This window comes from Lithobates pipiens, unplaced genomic scaffold (assembly GCF_037356315.1).
Source record: "Lithobates pipiens isolate NorthernLeopardFrog02 unplaced genomic scaffold, aLitPip1_a1.2 Scaffold_28, whole genome shotgun sequence".
NCBI classification, from domain to species: Eukaryota; Metazoa; Chordata; class Amphibia; order Anura; family Ranidae; genus Lithobates; species Lithobates pipiens.
In genome coordinates this window covers 210,534,892-210,550,885 of record NW_027507789.1, presented here as the reverse complement: position 1 = coordinate 210,550,885, position 15,994 = coordinate 210,534,892, and the positions used below count along the sequence as shown (strand labels likewise).

The 15,994-nt window shown below is 42.8% G+C and overlaps 1 protein-coding gene across 1 annotated transcript in view; it reads right to left on the bottom strand.

Annotated features, from left to right (window-relative positions):
* Positions 1 to 348: 348 nt before the first annotated feature.
* Positions 349 to 15,994, bottom strand: part of SCRT2 (scratch family transcriptional repressor 2) — a 31,037-nt gene continuing 15,391 nt past the window's right edge. Inside the window, exon 2 of the mRNA XM_077460447.1 lies at positions 349 to 11,941. Within this exon, the coding sequence (XP_077316573.1) occupies positions 11,247 to 11,941 (695 nt within the window). The 3' untranslated portion in view covers positions 349 to 11,246. The remainder of the gene's footprint in view (positions 11,942 to 15,994) is intronic.

Sequence of the window (15,994 nt, the reverse complement as noted above, 5' to 3'; positions counted from 1 at the left end):
CAAAAGGTGCCCAAAGGGCGGCGCTCAAGAGCTGAAGTTCCACGTAGTACGTCACTACGTTTGTGTTTGTTGGCCGACAGTTGTGTGCCGTTTGTATGCAAGACAAGTTCCTGGCACATTTCCTTCGGGGGAAAAAAGTATTTTTCCGCTTTGTCTGCCAACAATCCGATCGTGTGTACGAGGCTTTAGTCAACTTCAAAAGGAGAAACCTTCCAAGATGCCATCTTGATGCTGAGTGACTGTCAGATGATTGGCCACATTTTAGTCTGGTGGTTCAGGCTCATTGTAATGCAAAATACAAATCATACCCACATGGATTTAAAGAATTAAGACTCCATCACAACACAGTTCTATTGAATAATAAACTCTTTATTTCCCTGAATTGCATGAGGATTCATACAGTAAAGATGGCCTGTACAACTGGCTTTTTCAGCTTCAGTTACAAAACCGTTCAGAATAAAGAAACACCCGACATGCACTTCAAATTATTGCTGCTCCTTTCTATTTACATTATAAATATCAAACTGGGGAAGAACTACTACAGCTATATATAAAAAAGCCGCATACAGTATTGTATGGAGATAACAAGGCAGTCAAAAGGGCCACACACACTGGCCATCTCTTGTCAGTTTGCGAAAAAACATGAAAGGGAATTATGCAAGCAAAAAGGTATTTTTTATTTTATTTTTATGTTAGTATTGTATGTTGTCATATAAGGAGTCAACCCGCTCACGTGCCAGCACTCGGGGGTCCGATGAATTGCCGCTTCATGCTGAAACTTTTGTGTTTGTGCTAACAGGAAAAAGATGCTACAAATCAAACTCTATGGCAGTTCGCTGCAGTGAAACGAAGTCATGTCAGTCGGGGAGGGGACTGGAAGAGAAATACTTCCCTACTACTTGTTCGATACCGGTGATTGCAGGCATTTTCTACACTCGGATTGCATATGTAAAGAGCAGATCAAAGCACGGTAATTGAATGAGAGGCTAGTCAAGCTAGCTGCAAATGTTAAATTCTCATCCTTGGTGTACAGAGATGTCTGGTCATTATTGGGCTGCTTGCTATAGTGCACTCAGGGAGATTAAAGGAAAACAATATTCTGGTCATGTTTGCAACTATTGATCAAAAGATTAACTATAAAGTCTATCCAATGCCAAAACTCTTTCTGATTTTGGATAGAGTAGGGGAGGGTTAAACGCTGTCAGCATTTTTTATTTATTTTTGTCTTTTATGATCTCTGTTGCTCATTAGGGAGATTTTCCTTTACCTCTTGCCCTGTAGATGCAACAAAAAAATGGATACCTTTCCAATGTGAGGGAAATCTCCTTTTAGGCCCCTTTCACAGGTCTTTCTGCATATCTTCCAACTGTATCTTCCAACTTCCAACTGTCCCTGATTTCAAGGGACTGTCCCTCATTTGGAGGGACTGTGCCTGATTTAAAGGGACTGCCCCTGGTTTCAAGGGACTGTCCCTCATTTGGAGGGACTGTGTCTGATTTCAAGGGACTGCCCCTCGTTTCAAGGGACTGTCCCTCATTTGGAGGGACTGTGCCTGATTTCAAGGGACTGCCCCTGGTTTCAAGGGACTGTCCCTCATTTGGAGGGACTGTGCCTGATTTTGAGGGACTGCCCCTGGTTTCAAGGGACTGTTCCTCATGTGGAGCAATGTCCCTCTGTCCCTCATTCCTCCTCATTTATATAGATATATATAAAAATGCACTTTTTACTTATCAAAAAGTGTTTCCCAGCGCTAAACCTTTCATCTGACGTCTAAATTGTTGCATTTGTAAATTCCAAAAGCCAATATAAAGGAATAGTAGTGGCATAAAAAGCACTTGTGGGTTTAATCAACCCTGTTTTTTTGTACAATTCTCCTTTAAAGGGGCGTGGCAAGGGGTGTGTCCTATGACTGCATACTTTTGCTGATAGGTGTCCCTCATTCCCATCTCAAAATGTTGGGAGGTGTGATGTCTGTCATTTTTTTCAGGCAGACCCAATAGGACCCTCCATTATCCTCCACATTGGAGATTTCTCTCACATTGGAAAGGTATCAATTTTGTGTTGCATCTACAGGGCAAGAAGTAAAGGGAAATCTCCCTAATGAGCAACAGAGGGCATAAAAAAAACAAAAAAACAAACAAACGCTGACAGCAGTCTTAACCCTCCCCTACTCTATCCAAAATCAGAAAGCGTTTTGGCTTTGTATAGACTTTCCCTCCGATCCACCTCCATGGAGCTGTGGATGTGAACAGACATGGGTCCGCTTAAACCCGCCGATGTCCAATCCAATCTGATCCAGTAAATAAAACTGTTGGATGGGGATCCATTCCATCTATCAGATCGGATGGCAGTCGGGTGTAAACGGACAAACTGCGCATTTACATCTGTCCACCCGTAGAGGACAGCGGTCTGTGTCCGCTCTGCATATGCCCCGCTGACTCCTTTGCCGAGTCCTCCCCGTGTGAAAGGGGCCTTAAGCCAGCCATAGATTTGTCAAAAACCGAATGTTCTGTCGATCAAAAAACTGAAATAGCTCATACGATTGTGCCATCATCTATATTGTTTTTCCAAAATAAGAAAAACAAAAAAAACAGCACGTTGGATCAGGTATTTTCGATTGCGGCATGAAAATCCCATGTTGCAGCTGGCACAGAAATGATGCGAAAAATTAACAATTCAATGATCAACACAAATTTTGTTCTGTTTTCCACTCATCTATGGGCAGCTTTAGACAGCTGTCATAGGGAACATGTGTCCCCTGTTGGAAGATTTTCCCTCTATTGCTGTGCTGGTGGCATCTAAAAATATTTTGATTTTACCCTCACTTTTATTTCCCCTGACAATGGTGATCAAGGCAATTAGAGAGAGTTGAAGTAGAATTCCAGCCTTAACCTAACTAGTCCTAAAAATATTCCTTCCCCCTCCTCCTAATGCCTATTCCGACTAGCCTGTGTAAAACAAAAAAAAAAAAAAAGATGATCTGTCCTCGGCCAGCTCTGGTCCAATCATGTTATCCCCTGGGCAGTGGCAGCTGCAGGGTAGAAAGCGCATGACAATGGCTGGGAAAGCCTAGGAACGGTGATGTCACCCATAGGTTCCCATGTCCCAACCGTTCTCCTCTCCCCTGAAGCTACTGCTGGCTGACACAGGGGAGCCGGATCATATGACCGAACTGGAGTGTGATGAAAATTGTTCATTTTTTTATTTTTTTTACACAAGTTAGTCAGCATAGCTTTTAGGTTTAAAATGGAATTCTACTTTATAAGCTAAGGTCACCTTTTGGAACATGTTCCATGCCTATTCCAGCTCCTGCCCCCATTTCCCCAGATCCACTGCTCGGTGTGACAGCGAAGTGGAATCTTCTCCCCGCACTTGCTGTCACAATTGGAAAACAGGGCGGCCATGCAGGGTTCCACCCACACAGTCGTTGCATTCATTCAGAGTTTCCAATGAATGATTGAACTGCAACTACTTTCAGCCCCCCCGTGGCTGATGTCTTGTAGTTCTGAATGAACTGCAAGGGTGCTGATGAGCACACACATAGTTCATTCTAGACATGTGCAGAACGAAAAAAAATTGCTTTGTTTTGATTTGTTATCTATATAAATTTGTTTAGTTAAATTTGTTTAATTCGTTTTGAAAAAAGTTTTCAAATCGTTTTTGGATTCGAATAGTTTTCCAATTTCCAAAAATAATAAAATAGAATAGAAAATAAAGGAACGATTTTTTTTTCTATTCTATACCTTTATTTTTCATTCTATTTTATTCATTTTGGAAATTAGAAAACTATTCAAGATCGAAAAGTTTTCGAAGTTGAAAACTATTTGTATTTGAAAAGTATTTTAAAATGATTCAAATGTCATCCGAAATGTTTTTTCGTTATTTCGGATTTGTTTAAATTCGGTACTATTCTACTTCGGCAATTCGGATACATCAGACTTTTCGAATAATGAAAATCTGCCTGAATTTATCATTTGGAACGAAACGAACCGCACATGTCTAGTTCATTCACAAGCCCTGCACCTTTCAACAGACAGGCCATATGAAGGTATGGGCAGAAAGCTGCAGAAGCCTGACCATTGCACCCCTCACCACATTTCCTGCAAAAAATAAAAAAGGCCATTTATTATTTTTTTCTTGAAAGGTGAACGTATCCTTTAATCTCAATAATGGGAACACAGACAGCAGCCTTTAGTTATATTTTAAGCTCTGATGTAAATTTCTAGATGTAGATGATCAATCTCAGAAAATTGTCTTCCTTTTACAGCATTTCCTTACTTTTAATATACGCAATGCAAGCTTAGATTGGTTGTCCTCAGAAGGAAGCTAAAGTAAACCTGTCGGGAAACAAATATGGAGCAACCATTGCTGACCTCTCAATATAAAATATAAATGTCTGGCTGAGTCCAGCTTTGTGATTTTAGTTTCCATGACCCAGAACAAGCATGCAATGAATCAAAGCCAGAGATTACGGTAGTTGCTTTCTTTTTTTTAACTTGGTGGTGAATCAAATAGTATTGAAATCGAAGCCCATATCATGACAGCTAGGGAACTAACATTTCAGACATTGGGGTCAGTAATTGCAGCCTTTATATTTCTCCCATGAAAGGTATCCTTTAAATTTGAAAGAATACAGGCCAGCCAATTGATTATTGCTAATCATGGAAAACAAACATATTCAGGAAGAAGTTGCATATTGTGTTTTTAACTGTAACCTTTTTTTACACAAATTTAATATTTCCTGATCACCCAGTGAACATGGGTCCTCTGGGTGGCCAATAAATGTTTCGTTAAAGGAATCCCTCAAAGTAGTTTTTTTTTTTTTTTTTTTTTTGCAGCTACCTTAAAGAACAGAGGCCATGATTGCTGACCTCCACTGAAAATACTAGTGCTGTAGTGGCTTTAGTGGTTTAAGGCTGGGCTCACACTATGAGGTTGATTTACTAAAGGCAAACCTTGCAAAGCACAGTTGCATTCTGCAAAGTGCAGTTACTCCATAGTTTAGTAAATGAGGTAAAGCTTCACTTTGAAAAGAATACCCAATCACATGCAGGGAAAATTAGAAAAAAAAAGGCATTTTTGCTTGCACATGATTGGATGATGGAAGTCAGCAGAGCTTCTGCTCATTTACTAAGCTCTGGAGTAACTGCTCTTGCAGAGTACAGCTGCAATTTGCAAAGTTTGTTCAGGGGCGAATTAGGTCTGAATTTTTGCCTGAATTCTGAGCCACAGGGCCGGTGCAAGGATTGTTGACACCCTAGGAGAAATCTCATTTTGCCACCCCCCGGCTCCACCCCTGACCCCACCCCCTTTCCCCTACCCATGTATATCCCACCTTTTTAATGAAACACTCATCAAATGTAGCCTACCAGTGCACATTAAATGCAGCCTACCAGCGCACATCAAATGCAGCCCACCAGCGCCCATCAAATGCAGCCTACCAGCACCCATCAAAAGCAGCCTACCAACGGCCATCAATGGAGCCCACCAGAGTACATCAAATGCAGCCCACCAGAGCCCATCAAAAGCAGCCCACCAGAGCCCATCAATGAATGTTTGCGTGCTTCCATTCATTCGGGAGTCAGGACACAGACACAGTCCTCTGCCGCTGCTGCTACTTTGACACTATGGGGGTTATTTACTAAAGACCAATCCATTTTGCACTACAAGTGCACTGCAAGTGCTCCTGGAAGTGCACTTGCTGTAGATCTGAGGGGGGACATGCTAGGGGAAAAAAAACAGCATTTTAGCTTGCACATGATTGGAGGAAAAAATCAGCAGAGCTTCCCCTCATTTCAGATCTTCCCTTCAGATCTACAGCGACTGCACTTCCAATGCACTTTCAGTGTACTATCGAAGTTCACTCGCTGTGCACTTGTAGTGCAAAGTGGATTTGCCTTTAGTAAATGAAACCCTCTGTGCGATTGGAGCGGCAGCTGCCTGCTGATGCTGAGACTTAGTTGCTTTCTGCAGAGAGAAGAGAGTAGGAACGCCAGTGGCCAGGCACCCTATGCAGCAGTGCTCCCTAGGCGGCTTCCTAGTTTGCCTAGTGGCAGCACCGGCCCTGACAGGAACCTTCTGCTGTGCTCTTCGCGGCCACCCCGGAGCTGTGTGAACTGGCAGTTTTCTGCCATGCAAATTTGTTGGGAGGGAAACCCACATCCAATTCACATCAGTGTGAACCCAGCCTCAGAGTCCCAAATTCAGAATAGATATTCAGATTTCTGATTCTACTTTCACTTTTCTGATCTGATTTCTGTGAAGCTTTTGAAGAAAGAAATGTCCGGGGGGACTTGCAATTTCAGACCGGACCGAGGTTAGCATTGCCAGCCCCATATTTCTCTACTTACAGGTTTCTTTAAGTAATATGTGCTTGTTTGTCCACAAAAGACTAGTAACATTAATGCATATAACTATACCACAGTTTTTTATTTATTTTTTAATTGACAACCTAACCCGTGATGGCTTTCAGAATGCATGTGTAACAGGTGCACATTTGAAAGCTGATATTTGGGTAATGGAGAGACTCTGGCTGAAATCTTAACGTTTGGGAAGTCTGCTGGTGAGAATTCCTTGCAGGAATAAGGCTGGGTTCACACTATTGCAAATTGGATGCGGATTTCCCACAGTCTTGTTAGCATAAGTTTCGGCCCTGCTAGATGGAGATATGACACTAGATCTTGAGTCTTCTAAAGACCAGCCCATGCAGTGTCTAAACAAAGCTAAGGTATTGGTTTTGGATGAACTAACCTTGGTTAAACTAGATGGACTTGTGTTTTTTTTTCAACCTAACTATGTAACCTTTTTAAAAAAACTGTATGATTTATAATCATGTCTCCATTTCTCAGATCCTGGTCTGAAAATGTGCTCAGCATTTCTAAGAGATCGTAATTTGGAGATGCAGCTAAACTTAATTGGATATTGTTACTATTTGCATTTCATACTACCGTAGCTGCAAAGCATAGAGTTGCTTCTTAGTTTTTTGTCATTGGTCAATATGACCAGGGCCGGGGCAAGGGCTGGGCAGAAAGGGAGGCTGCCTGGGGCACAGCGTGTATTTGTAGGGATGGTTCGACGTAAGGTCCTTCTACTATAAGGCTGACAGGAGTAGTGACAGCGGCATCATTACTTCTGCCAGCCCAGCGCTAGAAGCAGCAAGGAGAGGAGGAGAGAGCCGGAAGTAGGTGCGGGCTGTGCTCACTCTCCCCCTCCTTCTCATAAGCGTGCAATTTTGAATCTTTGCCCTGGGCACTGGATGATCTTGTACCGGCGCTGATTATGACACAAGGTAGACAAGCAAAAAAAATGGGAAGAGCATCCAAAAGTAATACCTGCATTATGGCTTTGAGGTACGGGTGAAGATGCAAACTACTGGAGGAATATCTCATGATTGGAGAGAATTATAACCAATGGGTGATGCAGCCGACCAGTGTCCACCCAAACTGCAATATTTAATTTGCTTGCTGCTCGCAGCTAGAGACTGACTTGCTTCTGAATTCTGCATTATTATGTTTTGATTTCCCTATATCACTAGTCATTCTTGAACAACTCTAGACTTCACCATAGCACAAAACTGTCTGTGTTGCCTATGTCAGTAAGGAAGCAAATTGACAACTTGCATAAAATATTGCTACACTCCCCATCTGTAGGTGTGGGACAAGTTTAGTACAAAAAAAAGAATCCTGTATATAGAACGTGAATGTTACATAAGTGCCAGTATTGCTTGGATTGTATTGCCAGATAGTCAGGGACAGAGGGCCTATTAGGCTGGCCATACTGATATGCTAGAAGAATTTCATTTGAAAGTTTTTGATTCAAGAACATTCATTCGTTACTGTCTGCCATGGATCAAAGTTATGCATTGCCATCGTGCAGGCAAGCTGCCCGCCATAGCTACAAATTACACTGCGTCCTGGCCCTAGAGCAGTGATGGCAAACCTTGGCAACCTCAGATGTTTTGGAACTACCTTTCCCATGATGCTCTCGCACTCTGCAGTGTAGGTGAGCATCATGGGAAATGTAATTTCAAAACATCTGGAGTGCCAAGGTTCGCCGTCACTGCCCTCGAGCATCATTGGTTGTAATGGTGCAGGTGGGCCTGTCCTGATCCAGGGCAAACTGGGTCCCATGTTCACGGGAAACCCAGTTGGCACTGTGGTTAAGAAACACTGCTCTAAATGTTAGTGGAGCCAAACTGATGTTCGTTTTTAATCCGCAGTGATGAGAAAATTCAAAGGAACAGGATGAAAAATTATTGTTGACTGGTAGTTTTGGTTCAGGAAAGTTAATTTGTTCCAAAATTGACTGTTAATAGCAAATTGAGCTTTGAAGTACTTTCGAACAACAGCATTCATTAAAGTGGACCTTCGCCCACCTGCGGCATTCTCCATCCTCCTCCCCCTCCACAGCGCTGATATCAGTTTTGGGTTTTTATTTTATTTACTTGTTTATCTTTACATCAAAGGCTCGGCCTGCCCCCCCCCCCCCCCCCAGTTTCTGGAATTTGCCTAGGCGTATAACGCAGTGCCCCCAGTGCCTCCTGGAATGCATGACACGCAGTCCCATTCAGCAGAGAGGAGGGGGGCAGGCCTAGCAGCGTCAGCACTGCGGGAGAGCCGCCAGCTGTCACAGCCAACATGGCGCCGCCAGAATCATGCAGCAGCTGCAGAGAAGAGGATCCCAGCAGCTCAACGCTGGACCCCTCTGGCTAGGTGAGTGTCCTTACTGTGAAAAAGTGAGCAGAGGAAAAATATTGGGGGGTCGGAAGGCTGCAATTTCTCTTTTAAGTCATCGAATGTACTTTTGTTTGAAAATCTACTAGCGTATGGCCGGCTTTACTGTTTAAATATACAGTCATTTATATTATAGTCGTTTATCTAGGAAGCAATAGCATCTGGAAAATAAATTTGAGATAACATGAGTACACACTAAGAACCTCTGTCAGACTGCTATATGATCAATTAAAACAATACTTTTGGAATGGCACAGCCCTTATTAGTGGCATGGCTTTTAAGTTGGGGTTTAGAGATAAGGGAGGCACCACAATGATTATGCAATGGGACCCCCCACATATAGGTGTTTTGTCATTTAATAGACATATATCTTTGTTGCATTAGACATCGTCTCTCTTTGTTAACACTATCACGGCTTGTCTTCAATTCGACTTCTAATTTCACCATTTTGGGAACTTTACTAAATTTTACTAATACATTCTCTGCTGCAATTTTCTAACACTGATGCAAAGAAGGATCCTACGATCTATAAACGCAAGGCTTGCTTCATTCAGGCATGCAGTAATACTGAGCATTATTTTTTTTATTTTTTTTTTCCCCCAAATATATTAGGTAACAATTGCAATTTAAAGCGGCCCTTGCACCTTAAAGATCGGTATGACTTTTCAGTCACCTAAAAAGCATGGCGAGACTTGTAGCATGTAATAATAATGCAATGTAAATAACATTGGGATTACCCAAAACGCTGCTGCTGCAAGTGCTGTCAGTATACAAAGAAGTTGCAAGAAATAAAAAAAAAATAATAATAATAATAATACTCTTGCACTGAGAATCTCAGTGCCATCATTCATGTGATCACTGAATAAATTGCTGTTGGATCATCATGTGAGGCTCTGAACCTGTTCTTGCCTGCAAGCCCAGGGTGTCTTGGCATGTCCAGAGACCCAAACCCTGGGCCGTGCATGGCTTTGTAAGTGAATGTTGCTCACAAACGAATAAGCTGTCCCTCACTTTGACAAGTGCAGGAGAGGCTGATGAAGGGCTATAGCGCTTCCTCTGTTTTGCCATGAGGTAAAGAACTCATTGAAAAATTGCATAGGCTTTTCCCGATTTTATTCTTGAATCGTGTTCGGAAACATAGGCCTGGAAAAAAAAAAGTCACTTTTTTTTTTTTGCTTTTTTAAAGTCTGTTGCACTCAGGAGGAAGACAATTTACCACAACAGACAAGGCTTGTCCCGCCATCTGCTGCAACGTATTCCTGTTAATGCCATAAAATTAACCACGATCTGTACGTTCTTTTCCATCCTCAAAAAAAAATAAAAATGTTAAATTATTAATAAAAAGTGTAATAAATATAATAAATAAATCATATAAATTACATAACATTATTAAATAAGCAGGTTAAAAAAAAAAAAAATAGGCACAAATGTCTTGGCTCCAGATGGTCACATTTAAAAAAAAAAAAAAAAAATCTTCTTAGTATATAATGCAGGTCACGTTGCTTTGTGAACCAACCGCTGACAATACATAATGAATACTGGAAGAATAGTGCATATTCTCATTGCCTTTCAAAATTTTAGAGGTAACACTGTTTTTTTGAACAAAAATTCAACAACTTAATTCTACTGGAGTGCCACAAGCTCTTCTTCTGGTTTAAAACAAGTGTTGGCACAATTTTTTTGCCCTGTTTTTATACTGTACATATGTGCTTCCAAACAAGACGCAGCAAACTCCTCTGTATTTATTACAGTTGAAGTTGGCACAATGCCACTTGCAGATCCTTTCTTGACATTTGTGTATTTTGTTCCTGGCTCGCATGATATTTATTGTGCTGCAAAAAAGAAAAAAAAGAAAAAAGTTCTTTCTCCTTGTCTGCATTATACTAAGCCTTGTTAACCACATGGCACAAATCATAAAGATAAAATAAATAATGCAATTAATGCTTCTTCAGCGACAAAGTCATATAACACACAGTGGGAAAAAAATAAGTAACATTGGATAGAAAATGGCACCTGAGTCTGTGTTAGAGCCCCTCCGTTTAATTTTTTTTCTCCTACTGTTACTCTTATATTATTGTAAGACTTTCACATTTCATGTGTTGCACCACAGAAAGCTTGGCTTTGCATGTAAAGGGTTCTTTAAGAGTGCCAGTAGAGAGGCTTACAAGTTTCTTTTCTTTGTGTGTATGGGTGTTTAAAGAAGAGAGAGGTCACAACTATCCATGATCCATTAAAAAAAAGAAAAAAGTATATTGCACGGTTTAAAATAAAGTTGTCAAGCTTCAAAATAAATAAATAATAAAAATGCAGTATGTTTATATAAAAAAAGATGTTTGCACAGTCTATGGTGAAGTGCAACCAAGGATAATACTGTTTTGATGCCAAGTACCCTGATTTTTGAGTTTCTGGTGTGTTGTGCCATCAATTAAGAGTAGGTTGGCACAATTTTATTAAATTTTTTTGTGCCTCATTTCTTTTGTGTACCGTCTTTCTCCTCAAGTCTGAAATTTAACCTTATGGGGAGCACTCATTATCCGAGCCCTTGAAACAAGCCGACTCGTAATGTTTGTTAAGATATGACTTGAGAGCGAAGGTCTTCTCGCAGCGTTTGCACTTGTAGTGTTTAAAGGCCGAGTGCGTCTGCATGTGGGCGCGAAGGTTGGATCGGTCGGCAAAGGCTTTCCCGCAGTGGGCGCAGCCGAAAGGTTTCTCGCCGGTGTGGGAGCGCATGTGGCCTTGCAGGAGCCATGGGCGGCTGAAGGCCTTGCCACACACATCGCACTTATGTTTTAGATTGTGTGTGAGAAGATGCATGGCCAGGGCTGGCATAGAAACATACATTTTTCCACATGTAGGACATTTCCTTGCCATCTTACTGTCCAGGCTCCGGTGGGTTTGCTTGTGCCGGCTGAGGTTGGAAGAGGTGGCGTAGGTTTTGCCGCACTCACTGCATGTGTGACGCTGGTTTCCGCGACTCTCGACGCTTCTTCTCGAGCGTCCATCTGTGATGAAGAAAGCGTCTATTGAGTAGCTGTCCGTGACGGCTGCTTCGCCGCTGAAATATCCTGCAGATAGACTGGACTGGGGGCTGTCGGGCTCACTGTAGTCATCGTGGTTTGGTGTGTATTCAGCATCTGAGGATGAAAACTTGTCTCCGCTCTTCTTCCCATCTTCGTAGTCAGGTGATGCAATGCAGTGCTGTACAAAGTCTGTGGCACAAGAAAAGAAAGATATTGTTTATTAGAATCAATATATATTTTTTTATCTAGCGTGAGGGTTGTATTGCATTTTCACAGTGAAAAAAACTCAATAAAAAGAATTTACAAAAAAAAAACTTGAGGGTTAAAAGAAAACGGCTGTGTTTCAGGGTTGTGAATTTGCAAACCTATGGATTTTGATCTCTTCTATTTGGTTTAAGAATCCTTAACTTATTTGTGTCCTAGAACAATGGCTCACCAACACTGGATCTAAAAACTATGACCAATCATCACATAAGGTCCCAGAACATTGACACAATGACACTTTGAATGCCACAACAATGATACACTGATGCTTGAGATCTCTAAACAACCTCACAGTGACAATCTGTATCTCTCAGTAACATTTGGGATCTAAAAAAAATGACATGCCAAATCTTGGGGAGTCCCAGAACAATGATAGAGTGATGCTTGGGGGGGGGGGGGGGGGGTGTACAGAAATGTCACACTGACTTATAGGATCCTACGACAATATCACTTGAATTTTACAAACAATCACACACTGTCGCCCTGGTCTCCATTATAAGCTCGCACTGCCACATGGGGCTGCTTATCAATAACGTGTCTACACCCAGAGTCCCAGAATAGTGACATACAGACACTTTGATCCTGGAACAATGACACGCTGACTCTTGGATCTTGGAACAATGACATGCTGACACTTGGATCCTGAAACAATGACACACTGAAACCAGGGCCATCTTTAATATTAATTGGACCCTGGGCAAAACTTTTCTCGGGCCCCCCTCCCCCCATGCGGTTTTGCTCTCCACCTGCTCTGAGACATACAATAATTAGCAGCTAGATTCAAAATAAGTTTACTGAATCAGATCGGGCGGCTATTGCAATTGGTTGCCAGAGGGTACCGTGTATCATTACCGCTCACTGACTGGTTGCTAGAGGTTACAGCACATATTATGGCTCACTGATTAGTTGCTAGAGGTTAGAGCACATGATTTCTGCTTGTTGATTGGTTGCTAGAGATTACTGTGGATATGACCTCAGGGGGGCATGATATACATATCAATGCTGCCGACCGCCGCTATTTACATATGAATGCTGGCAATTTACATGTAAACACAGGGGCTGCAGGTGAGTCATCTGTACACAACAATAAGGCAGAGCTGGGCAGCATTAATACTTAGACTTGGACCCAGAAACAATGTGACACACTGACAACTGGGGCACTTGGACCCAGGAACAATGTGACACACTGGCACTTGGGGCACTTGGACCCAGGAACAATGTGACACACTGGCACTTGGGACACTTGGACCCAGGAACAATGTGACACACTGGCACTTGGGACACTTGGACCCAGGAACAATGTAACACACTGACACTTGGACCCAGGAACAATATGACACACTGACACTTGGACTCAGGAACAATGTGACACACTGGCACTTGGGGCACTTGGACCCAGGAACAATGTGACACACTGGCACTTGGGACACTTGGACCCAGGAACAATGTGACACACTGGCACTTGGGACACTTGGACCCAGGAACAATGTGACACACTGGCACTTGGGGCACTTGGACCCAGGAACAATGTGACACACTGGCACTTGGGACACTTGGACCCAGGAACAATGTGACACACTGGCACTTGGGACACTTGGACCCAGGAACAATGTGACACACTGGCACTTGGGGCACTTGGACCCAGGAACAATGTGACACACTGGCACTTGGGGCACTTGGACCCAGGAACAATGTGACACACTGACACTTGGACCCAGGAACAATATGACACACTGACACTTGGACTCAGGAACAATGTGACACACTGGCACTTGGGGCACTTGGACCCAGGAACAATGTGACACACTGGCACTTGGGACACTTGGACCCAGGAACAATGTGACACACTGGCACTTGGGACACTTGGACCCAGGAACAATGTGACACACTGGCACTTGGGGCACTTGGACCCAGGAACAATGTGACACACTGACACTTGGACCCAGGAAAAATATGACACACTGACACTTGGACTCAGGAACAATGTGACACACTGGCACTTGGGGCACTTGGACCCAGGAACAATGTGACACACTGGCACTTGGACTCAGGAACAATGTGACACACTGCCACTTGGGGCACTTGGACCCAGGAACAATGTGACACACTGGCACTTGGGGCACATGGACCCAGGAACAATGTGACACACTGACACTTGGACCCAGAAACAACGTGATACACTGACACTTGGGGCACTTGGACCCAGGAACAATGTGACACACTGGCACTTGGGGCACTTGGACCCAGGAACAATGTGACACACTGACACTTGGACCCAGGAACAATGTGACACACTGGCACTTGGGGCACTTGGACCCAGGAACTATGTGACACACTGCACTTGGACCCAGGAACAATGTCAAAGTGACACTTGAGACACCAATAATACATTGACACTTGGTTTCACAGAACAGTGACACATTGACACTTGGATCTTGGAATAATCATGCACATCACTTGAGAATGGGACAATATTACACTGACACTTTTGGATCTTGGAACAATGACATACTGACACTTGTAGTGCTGAAACAAATCACACTGGCATATTTGATCACAGGACACTTGCACACTGACACTTTTGATCCAAAGAGAGTTGTATCCAAGAACAGTAAAGATTAAAAAAGCATGCAAAAAGGGAAACTAATACAATATTTCACATTTTTTAGTTTTGGGTTTAGATATACTTTAACATCTTCAATGCCAGGTACTTTCACCCCTTTCCTGCCCAGGCTAATTTTCAGCTTTTAGCATTGTCACACTTTGAATGACAATTGCGCGGTCATGCACCGCTGTACCCAAATTACATTTTTATAATTATTTTGAGGAAAATAGAGCTTTCTTTTGGTGGTATTTAATCACCACTGGATTTTTAAAGAAAAAAAGAGACCAAACATTTAAAAAAAAAATGTTGTTTTGGTTTGTGTTAGAAAAAAATTGAAATACAGTAAGTCATTTTTCTCCTTCATTGATGAGCAATGGTAGGCTCCACTGATGGGCACTGATGAGGAGGCACTAACATGCAGCACTGAGCACTGGTAGGCTGCACTGATGAGGAGGCACTAATATGCAGCACTGATAGGCGGCACCAATGGGTACTGATGAGCTGCACTGATGGGCACTCATGAGGCAGCACTACTGGGCACTGATAGGCAACACTGATATGCAGCACTGATGATCACTGGTAGGTAGCACTGATGGGCACTGACAGGTGGCACTGATAGGCACTGATTGGCAGCACTAATGAGCAGGCACTGAAAGGCAGCACTGACGGGCATCACTGGGCACTGATTGGCATCGCTTTTGGGCACCGTTGGAGCGGCACTGAAAATCAGTGCCCTGATTATATGTGCAGATCTCCCCTGTCAGGAAATGCAACTTTTTGGCCCTCCTCTCCTCACACGCTATCAGTGTGAGGAGAGGGGGATCCTATAACCAGCATTTCCTTGTTTACATGTGATCAGCTGTGATTGGACATATGGCTAAAGAGCCTTGTCATTGGAACACCGTCCCAGAAGGACAGAGCCACCTTCTGCCCGTCATTTTACTTTATGGCGGGCGGGCGGTTAAAAAAAGAGAGATTCGCTCTATGCTTTATGCCCTATATTCAGAAAAGTATGCAACAGTGTGTATTTATTTGCCCCTGTAGACTTCAGTGGATGTACTTTTGTTTTCTTTTTTTTTACAGAACTGCTCTCCTCTCCTTGACCAGCCCAGGAAACAAACACTTAAAGCTTGATTCATGTGCAAAAATACTGGTAAAATGCCCCAAAATTGGCTAAAATTACTAGGAATATACTCTACTTTATGCCAGTGGTTGTCAACTTATGAGCTAAAAGGGGGCACAAATGGGGCGCTAATCATTTATAATATATGTAATGGCCGAGAGGACTGTCAGAGACTGGAGACCTAATAGAGGAGATGAGGGTCAGAGAGTGAGGACAGGATACATTGTTGGCTGGGGGATATGCTGCAGAA